Source organism: Budorcas taxicolor, chromosome 15 (genome assembly GCF_023091745.1).
Source record: "Budorcas taxicolor isolate Tak-1 chromosome 15, Takin1.1, whole genome shotgun sequence".
NCBI classification, from domain to species: Eukaryota; Metazoa; Chordata; class Mammalia; order Artiodactyla; family Bovidae; genus Budorcas; species Budorcas taxicolor.
Genome location: NC_068924.1, coordinates 43,986,549 through 43,997,249, shown reverse-complemented (window position 1 = coordinate 43,997,249; position 10,701 = coordinate 43,986,549). Strand labels below are relative to the sequence as shown.

General features: G+C 37.9%; 2 protein-coding genes across 2 annotated transcripts; both read right to left on the bottom strand.

The window, feature by feature from the left end:
• Positions 1-1,309: 1,309 nt before the first annotated feature.
• Positions 1,310-2,254, bottom strand: LOC128060198 (olfactory receptor 10A3-like). The gene has a single exon (XM_052652542.1). It carries the CDS (start codon positions 2,252-2,254, stop codon positions 1,310-1,312), a length of 945 nt encoding a protein of 314 aa, XP_052508502.1.
• Positions 2,255-7,353: 5,099 nt separating this feature from the next.
• LOC128060197 (olfactory receptor 10A3-like) lies at positions 7,354-8,298 on the bottom strand. Its single transcript, XM_052652540.1, has one exon. It carries the CDS (start codon positions 8,296-8,298, stop codon positions 7,354-7,356), a length of 945 nt encoding a protein of 314 aa, XP_052508500.1.
• Between the last annotated feature and the right edge of the window lie 2,403 nt (positions 8,299-10,701).

Sequence of the window (10,701 nt, the reverse complement as noted above, 5' to 3'; positions counted from 1 at the left end):
AAATGTGATCATGTAGTAACAAAGAATAGCTGTTAGACTGGGAAACTGGTAATAATTTTGACTATAAATCAACCACATAGCAGAGTGATTGAACTCCCAGTTTCCTGAAAGATATAGATATAGCTCTGACACACATTCCTAAGTTGTTTGGACAGAAAGCTGACCCCTACCAGATGAAAACTGCTAACCACAGCACATAGTCCCAAGACCAGTTGACCAGGAGGTTGATGATGCTCAAATTTCACCTTGATACCAAGCAATCTGAGACTTGAGCACAAGCTGATCATGCACCCTCTGGCCCACCTTTTCATATCACCTTAAAAATCCTTCCCTGAAAGCCATTAGGGAGTTCAGGCAGCATGAGCTGTCCATTGCCTTTGCTTAGTGCCCTGCAACAAATGCTGTGCTTTCTTTCAATACAATCTAATGTTCACAGATTTCCATTGCTGTGCACTGGGCAAGTGGACCCAAATCTAGATCCAGTAATAGGAAAAAAAGGGTCACTTTATAATGAGAAAAGTTTCAGTTCTCCAAAAATATGTGAAAATACTAAACCTGTATCTATCAATATGGCTGCAAAGCATATCAAGCAATTATTTCTTTATGAATGAGCACCCAAAACTTTGTTTGTTTGTCCTATCAATTCTTCACCTTGGGCCACTTCTTAGGTCCCATTTCTATTGTAAAAATACCAAGAGAAACTCTATTTTGAATTATAACCTGTGTGAGTCCATGAAGCAAAACAGTTTGGTCTCCTCAAAACAACTGCCTCTTGTTTACACATACATGGAACAAGTTTTCACTCCAGAAATTAAAATCTCATCTATTCTTAGTGTCTGAAATTCCACCCTATTAGTGCAGCAGAGGGGGCCTTCGGGTCCATTTGAAGAATTTATAGTGACTGTGAAAACTAATTCTGTAATAGCTACTAAAATCTATAAACACACATACTCTTCATCCCATGAGGCCCAGGCCTATGTTTTATAGAAATAAGATATTAGTAAATGTGAACATATGGAACTAGTTGTTCATCAAAGCACCGTCTTAAGGACAATAATCTGGTAAAACCTGAATGTACATGATAGAGGAATAGGCAAATAAATTCTTATATCATATATCATCAAACTTAGGCACCTAGAGAAAATGAATGTGAATATCCTTTAGAAACAGAGAGCTCCCAGACATATTTTCAAACTTGGGGAACTCAACAAATTAAATATATTTATATCAAGAAATATAAACTAGTCCATGATTATTACATTACAGTTTGGTCAGACAGAGGATATTTACCACATGGCTTCTCAGCAAGTCAAAATGTAGGTAAATCCACTTTTCTTTGCCATATTTTCATCAAAGCTCTTTTCATCTCACTGTTGCGCAAGCTGTAGATCAGTGGATTCAGCAGAGGTGTAAGAAGAGAGTAAGCCAGTGACGTCAGCTTCTTGGTTTCTGGGGAGTAGCCAGATTTGGGTTGTAAGTAAGTCATACTGGCTGTGCCATAGAAGAGGGTAACAGATGTGAGATGGGAGGCACAGGTGGAAAAGGCCTTTTGCCTGCCAGTGGTTGATGGCATCTTCAGAATGGCAAAGAGAATTCGAATGTAAGACAAGAATATCAGTGAGAATGGAACAATGATCGTCAGAATGGTGCCAGTGAATGCATAGATCTCAAACAGAAAGGTGTCTGCACATGCCAGCTCTAGCACTGCTGGAGTTTCACAAGAGATATGATTAATTTTATTGTCGCCACAAAAGGGAAAACTAAACACCCATATGGTCTGCACAGTAGCCACTGTGATCCCTGAGACCCATGAGAATGTAACTAATTTCATGAAAACCGTTTTGTTCATAATCATTGGGTAGCTCAGAGGATGACAGACTGCAGCAAATCGGTCAAAAGCCATTACCCCCAGGAGAAAACATTCAGTCACACCAAGAGTGAGTATGAAATACATTTGTACAAGGCAGCCCAAAATAGAAATCCTCATCTTCTCAGTGGAAAGGATCACCAGCATAACAGGCATAATGACCACACTGATACCCATATCCACCACAGACAAATTCTGGAGGAACAGATACAAGGGGATATGCAGGCTCTGTTCCAGGGAGATGACAACTATGATGATGGCATTTCCCATCAGAGTCACCAGGTAAACCACCAAGAAAGCCCCAAAGAGCTGCTCTTGGAGTTCAGGGAAGTTAGAAAAGCCCAAAAGGATGAATTCAGCCACAGAGCTTTGGTTTTGCATTTTCATGTCAACAGTGGAGCATATATTGTTTTTAAGAACATAGTTATAAAACATATTTTATAAATTATAGTACAAAGTTACAGTCTATAGTACAAAGTTACAGACCTCTGAGTCAGGATCTGCAGTCACCCCAAACAATCTGGGCAGAAGATGAAAAGAGAAGCCCATCCTGATAGAAATCTAGCTTGGCAATTTTGGAGAATGACCAATTATTGTAGCTGAGAAATCCTATCTGATATATAAAAAATAATGTCTAAGTTTTATTGTAACTTGTATACTAATGGTTTGGAATTTAAATTTAATGTTAAAGTAAGTAGGAACATATTGTAACGTAGATGTCACTTATATAATGTTTCTAAAAGTATCATCTATCTTCCTAATTTCATGTAAATATGAAATTTAAGACCACAAAAATATAGTGTCCAGGCTCATATCTGCTTGTGCTGATGAGAAAGTCGAGACATAAATGGAAAGTAAGTGTGGGCTAAGTCTATCATCATTTCATTCAAAAGGCTCTGGACAGAGAAATATTTAAATATTTTCAAAAATGGAAAAGATAAGACAATTTAAACTTCCTTAAATATAAAATTACAGTAGGTTCTGATGGCTACAGAGTTATATACTGACAGTGAAACTTATGTTACATATATTTAACCATAATAAAAATGTTAACATGAAAATTTTTAGTTAAAAATATAGTCTCAAGAAGTCACAAAAGGAACAAGATAACCCACATATAATTTTATAAAATTTTAATAATTGTAAGTATAACGAAGATGATATGTAGTTGTTATAACTATTCATTAGTTCAAAATGACTTGGTTAAATGTGAAAACACTGCAGAAACACACAAACAGGGTTTATTTCTGAGGTTCCTGCCTTCGGTGATCCATAACTATGTGAATTTCCTTTACATTTGATTTTTGCTCAGACTGTACCTGGACAAATACATAGAAATTCATCCAGATGAGAAATTGGTGGGGGGAGGGGACAGTTCTCATTGGTGTATCCTTATAATCATATGTTTTAAGGAAATGCTCATGTTTTACTCATTGTAAACTTATAATTTAAAAGTTTCCCTTCTAGTTCCCTTTTGCTGTCCTCTCTTTCTTCCTTCCTATTAAATTTCTCACCAAGGTGTTCAACTAATCATTAATTATTCAACCAACATTGGTTGAGCATCTGCCATTTTTAGCCTCCATGCTCCAAGGCACACTTTGGACACCAGAGCTCAACAGAGAGCAAATCGCACAACCTAAAATGGGGAACAAGGCCTCACTCTCTAAGCCAGTAGTTCTAACTCCTACCTCTCATACCATGCTCTATTTTTTCATTATCTCCTACAGACATTGTATTTACCACTTTTATATATACATCTATACAGACATGGACACATACACAGACATATATATATATGTATAGATACACAATAATTCTTTCATTAAACATAAACTCCAGAAAGGCAAATATTATGTTTTATAATAAGAATGCCTACAACAGTTTCTGACCCATAACAAATGCAAAACCAATTTTTTCTTGAACAAATGAAAACAAAATTTAGGAAAATGCAGACTCCACTTTTAAGAAATAGTCTATCTACATGACAAGTTAAATCAGTATAAACACTATTGGGGAACAAGATTAATTACAATGGTCTTAGAGTTTTCAGTGAGGAAAATGTTAGTCTAAATGAGGAGAGATAAAAAACTACATCACAAGAAGTCAGAGGTGGAAGGGCAATTAGACAGGAGGAAGGCTGACTTACTCAAGTCAAAATGTAATTGATGACAACTTAGCACTAGAATGGAGGCCTTCTAGGTTTCTATGATAGCTTGAAAACCAGGGAGTACCATCTGTGGGAGATGAGGAATCCAGGAAGACAGAAGGAGCAATTGAAAACATAAAATGTTTCCTTGGGTACAGATCATTAAAATATCAGCAGACAGCCATGGTGGGTTGGCTTATATATATCTGAATTTGCCTATAGTCTTGTATTAAAATCAAATGCCTGTATCAACCATAGCAATGATATTTTGGTTGTCAAAAATCACCTAAATCAATAAAAATAGGATCAAATATTTAAACCCACTTCTAGTGGGGGAAAAGGGAGAAATGTGAATTCAGCTAAAAATTTTAAAAGTGGATAAGTGCTAAAAATAGAAAACTTAGAGTATCATATAAACAAAGTGGAAAACCTGTAAAGGACTAATTAAAAGAATATATGAAACAAAATGTTCATGATGGAAAGAGCAACAAACCATTGGTGTTCCACATTTTCTCTGTAACTTAGAACATCCGAATGCTCTCTTGATTATTCTCTGACATGGAATACTTAGGAAGATCATGTCAACCTTCCAGGTGGAAAAGGTTGGAGTTGGACTTATTTACCAAGTTCCTTCCCAGTTGCAGTCTTCTAAGTTTTCAGGATTAATGCATTCCAAGTACACATCTCTATTGCCCCAACTTTTTCTCTGAAAGAAAAAAGAAATTGAGCAGCATCAACACCAAAGTGTCTTACTTATTCAAATGCTTTATCTGTGTCTAGTAATTCCTGAGCACTGAGACATAACTTCAATGGTATCTCTAATTGGTAGAAGATGAACTACAAATGGAAAACCCACTAACAAGCACACAGCAGAACCTTTACTTCCTTACCTGTAGACTCTGACAATAAAGTTCACTATTTTGTCAGAAGTTTCACCTCTAGTCAGAAGCCACCTTCCCATAAACACAACCCAGTGATTCAGTGCACTTCGCACTGAATCTAGAACATTATGACACTGAATCATATGCCCCAGAGAATCCACCCCTGGAGAACTTGCACTCAGTTTGTATGTGCTTCCTTGGGTCTTTGCACAATAGCTAAAGAGGCTTTAACATGGGCCTTCAGTTGAGAAAGCTCAAGAGAGCTAACCTGGAGCACCTCATATTCCTATAGGGAACAAGCACCTCCTTACACAATATTCAGTGTCACCATGATATCTCCCAATAGCAGGTAGAAACAAAGACTAAATAAAGGTTTTAACTGGGGAAAGAAGAGACTGGTGGGGTGAGGGCATGTGCAAAGGCAGGTGAACCAGAGGGTGAGGAATGATTGGGTAGAACATAGAGTTTGTGTAGGGCTTAATACAAGCTAGGTCAAGAAGATGGAAGCCTCTTTGTAAAAACCCTGGATACCCTCCCACCCACCCTTTCAATGAAGAATTTTTGATCATATGTACTAGAAATGTACAGCCACTTTAAATTGTCTAGAAAAATATCAGTTACAAATGATTTCAAACAGACCTTTTAAACTGGAAATCAAAAGGCCTAGACTTGTTTGTATAATTTAAGCAAATACTTTAACCTCCCAAATTCCATTATTTTCTCTGTAAAATAATCATAAATTATTGATCTCACTGAGTATTTGTGAAAACCAAGGGTTTAAACTGTCTTGAACAATGAGACCATTGGCTCAGTTGCAAAAGAGTAAAGAGATGAATGAATCTGCAGGCTGGGCTTTGTCCAGAACCAGATGATGAGGCCAGAATGAAGGTTCCCTCTGTGTACTTCTTGTGTGTGTGTGTGTGTGTGTGTGTGTGTGTGTGTGTGTGTTTTGTATACTTCTTATTGCTGCTCTTCTTGAGCAGTTTGCTCCATTCTCTAAGGAAGCTTACCCCTCTTGGCAACAATGAATTTGCCAACAACACTTTGAAATTCATTCAATCTAATCTGTGTCCAGTGGGAAATGTACCACTTATGCTGATAAGAAGGGATTTTCATCACAGAACCCAATTCAAGGATCCCTCTCATATCATTCTTTATGGTGGGATAACACCCCAAGCACAAATGTGTCAAGTTCACCAGGCATAGGGAGGCCTGCTTAATATGTACTTTGAATGATTCATACCCGATCAATCCCATCACAGGGATCCTTTTTAAAAAACACAATCAGGTTTCTATCTCCACAACTCATTTTTGGCAGAAATAGTTGTCCATAAAGACTGTTTTCTGCCAAAATTTAAAAAAAAAAATTAATACAAAGGATGTTTTGCCTATTTACTAATATCTCTGGAGCAGAAACTAAGGACAGTAGGAGCTCCTATAACACAATTCAATGAAAGGGTCCTTCTCTGTTCACAGTTGTTTAGTCACAAAGTCCTGTCCAACTCAGTAGCAACATTAAAATTAGAAGCAAGCATTAAATCTTCCAAGTGTTGCAAAATGAGAAATTAATCATGCTGGAAAGGTCACAAGTTATGGTCTGCCTCAGCAACCATAGAAAATATGCTCTTTTATTTACCATATTGGTTCCCACAGGAAAAAAAAATTATCTATTGTTTACAAGAAAGGAAGTGGGGGCATTTTAGGCCAACAAAGGGAAATTTAGTAAATGTCTTAAAAACTGTGGTCTACAAGTGAAAAAGATATAAGACTTTAGGAAGTTTCCATGGAGTTCTCTAGTCACCAACATTGGATAAATATGTAGAACAGAAACAAGATAAATTCTGTTTTGAATTATAACCTGTGTGAGTCCCTTAAGTAGAACAGTTTGTTCTCCCAGGATAACTCAACTTGCTTTACATGTTCATGGGATAGCTTTTCACTCTAGAGATCAAATCTCATGTTTGTTGGTCTCCTGAAGTTCTATTTCAGTAGTTCACCAGAGTGGGACTTCAGAACAGTCCAAAGGAGTTACAAAGATTTTGAAAAGTTATTCTGTAACAGCTATTAAAATCTATAACTACACATATCCTTCATCCCCTCAAGCTTAGTTTAAGGAATCTATCATACAGAAATAAAATGTCAATACATATGAACATATGGATCAAGTTTTTTATTAAAGTTTTATCTTAATGACAGTAGTCCAGTAACAACATGGATGTTCACAATAGAGGAAATGATAAATAAATTGTTATATCATATGTCATCAAAGTTATACATCTATGAAAAATGAATGTGAATACACTATCTAAACAGATATGTTTCCTTAATATATTTTCAAACTTGGAGAACTCAACAGATTGATATGTTCATAGAAAGTAATGTAAACTATTTTCACCATAAGTAAATTTAAGTACACTACAATCAGACAAGACCAAATATCACATGGTTTCTCAACACACTCAGAATGTACGTAAATTCACTTTTCTTCTCCATAATTTCATCAAAGCTCTTTTCATCTCACTGTTTCGCAAGCTGTAGATTAGTGGATTCAGCAGAGGTGTAAGAAGAGAGTAAGCCAAGGACATCAGCTTCTTGGTTTCTGGGGAGTAGCCAGATTTGGGTTCTAAGTAAGTCATACTGGCTGTGCCATAGAAGAGGGTAACAGATGTGAGATGGGAGGCACAGGTGGAAAAGACTTTTTGCCTCCCAGTGGTTGATGGCATCTTCAGGATGGCAAAGAGAATTCGAATGTAGGACAAGAGTATCAACAAGAAAGGAACAATAACTGTCAGAATGGTGCCGGTGAATGCATAGATCTCAAACAAAAAGGTATCTGCACAAGCAAGCTCTAACACTGGGGGAGTCTCACAGAAGAGATGATTAATTTCGTTGTCGCCACAAAAGGGAAAATTTAACACCCATGTGGTCTGCACAGTAGCCACTGTGATCCCTGAGACCCATGAGAATGTAACTAATTTCATGAAAACCATTTTGTTCATAATCATTGGGTAGCTCAGAGGAGAGCAGATTGCAGCAAATCGGTCATAAGCCATTGCCCCCAGAAGAAAACATTCAGTCCCACCGAAAAGAAGAATGAAGTACATTTGTGCGAAACAGCCCACTGTAGAAATCCTCATCTTCTCAGTGGAAAGGATCACCAGCATAACAGGCATAATGACCACACTGATACCCATATCCACCACAGATAAGTTCTGGAGAAACAGGTATAAGGGGACATGCAGGCTCTGTTCCAGGGAGATGACGACTATAATGATGACATTTCCCATCAGAGTCACCAGGTAAACCACCAAGAAAACCACAAAGAGCTGCTCTTGGAGTTCAGGGAAGTTAGAAAAGCCCAAGAGGATGAATTCAACCACAGAGCTTTGGTTTTGTATTTTCATGTCCACAGTGAAGCATATGTTGTTCTTATGAACATGGCTTGGAAAGCACAAAGTCACAATCCAATAGCTTAAACCAAACCAATCTGGGCAGAAGATATAAAGAGGAGCCCATCCTGATAGAAATTTAGCTTAACAATTGTCAGGGGATGTTCAGCTTTAAGGAATCCAATATGTTATTCTTTTCTTTTGTGTTCTGTTTCTCAAGGATTCTCTATTCCTTATTAGTTCCTGGAAAACAGGAGCGAGCAGAGCTGCACGCAGTTCTCGGGACTGAGACCATGAGAAGGGGCACCTGCTTGGATTCCCTTCAGTGACCCCCTTCAGTGACCCCCTTCAGCGACCCCCTTCAGAGACCCCCTTCAGCGACCCCCTTCAGTGACCCCCTTCAGTGACCCCCTTCAGTGACCCCCTTCAGCAACCCCCTTCAGCGAGCCCCTTCAGGGACCCCCTTCAGAGACCCCCTTCAGCGAGCCCCTTCAGGGACCCCCTTCAGGGACCCCCTTCAGCGACCCCCTTCAGCGACCCCCTTCAGTGACTCCCTTCAGTGACCTCTTTCAGTGACCCCCTTCAGTGACTCCCTTCAGTGAGCTCTTTCAGTGACCCCATTCAGGGACCCCCTTCAGGGACCCCCTTCAGCGACCCCCTTCAGCGACCCCCTTCAGCGACCCCCTTCAGTGACTCCCTTCAGTGACCTCTTTCAGTGACCCCCTTCAGTGACTCCCTTCAGTGAGCTCTTTCAGTGACCCCATTCAGGGACCCCCTTCAGGGACCCCCTTCAGCAACCCCCTTCAGCGACCCCCTTCAGGGACCCCCTTCAGCGACCCCCTTTAGCGATCCCCTTCAGGGACCCCCTTCAGTGACTCCCTTCAGTGACCTTACTTAAATGTAATCTATTCAGTTATGTCCCTCTTACTCAGGATATGGAATGCTTTCTGGCCCTTTGAAGACTGTTATTTGCTTGGCTTTGTTTTCGCTCAGTTTTTTTTTTTACTGCTTAAATCTGCCTTGTATGAATATATATTAATGTGTGTTTCTACAAACAAAGCACCCTTGTTTCACTGGAGACTTGGGCCCCCTGCATCCCTCCTCTCATCAACTCCAGTCCCAAGGTCCCGGTCTACAAAGACCATGACAAACAATTTTGGAGAACAGCCAATTATTGTAACTTATAAATCTTGTCTGATATATGCAAAATAATACCAAAAAATAGCATCAAACTTTTATGACAAATTGAACACTAAGTAGTTTAAAAATCTGATTTAGTGTTAAAGCAAATAGGAATATTTTGTAACTTAGACCCCTTTCATGTAACATTGATCAAGTTATCAACTATATTCCCAATTTTATGTAAGTATGAAATTAAAGACCACAAAAAATAAAGTATCTGGGCTCACATTTTCTTATTAGAAAGTACGGACATAAGAGGAAAGCAAATGTAGGTTAGCACTCTCCTCATTTCTTTCAAAAGGCTCTGGACTAAGAAATATTTAAAGATTTTTAAAATGGAACAGATAACACAATTTGAGTTTCCACAAGTATAAAAATTCAATAGATACTACTAGAGAAAAGTGCACCTAAAAATGGTAAATTTTATGTAATGGATATTTTAACACAATATAAAAATTAATAGATTAAAGTTTTTAAATTTTAAAAATAAAAGTATCAAAAAGAGACAAATGGAGAAAGATACCCAGAAAATTTTGATAAAAAATCTAATAATTCAAAGTACAACAAAGAAAATATGTAACTGTTATGAATACTCGTTAGTTCAAAATGACTGTGCGTGGCTTGATTAAAAGTGACAACAATCTGCAGAAACACACAAAGAGGGTTTGCTTTAGATGTTTCTATCTTAGGTGATCTGAAAACTATGTAAATTAATTTTAGAGTTGCAGACTTTTGCTCAGACTCTTCCTAGCCAAATACATTGGGATTTGCCCAGATGAGAAATTTGGAGGTTCATTTCTCCATGGTGTATCCTTATGACCCTGATGATTTAAGAAAAATCCCATGTTGTAGGAATTTTATACTTTTAATTTTAATGAATCCCTTCTTTCCCTCTTCCTTCCTCTCTTCTTTCTCCCTATTAAATTTTCATCAAATTGTACAATTAATCATTAATTAATAAATAAACACTGGTTGAGCACCTACCAGAGTTCAACAGAAAGCAAACCTCACAGTCTAAAATGGGAAATAGGATTTCACTCCCTAACCCAGTACTTCTAACTCCTACCTCTCATACTGTGCTCTGTTTTTTTATTATCTCCTACTGACATTCTATGTATATTTTTTATATATAAACTAACTCTTTCACTAAACATAAACTCCAGGACAGCAAAGATTATGTTTTATATTCACAATGCCTACAACAGTCTTTGACTCATAACAAATACTAAGTCAATT

Bases quoted from the DNA above. Each gene is read 5' to 3' on its own strand.
- LOC128060198 (XM_052652542.1), bottom strand. From the start codon at position 2,254: ATGAAAATGCAAAACCAAAGCTCTGTGGCTGAATTCATCCTTTTGGGC.
- LOC128060197 (XM_052652540.1), bottom strand. From the start codon at position 8,298: ATGAAAATACAAAACCAAAGCTCTGTGGTTGAATTCATCCTCTTGGGC.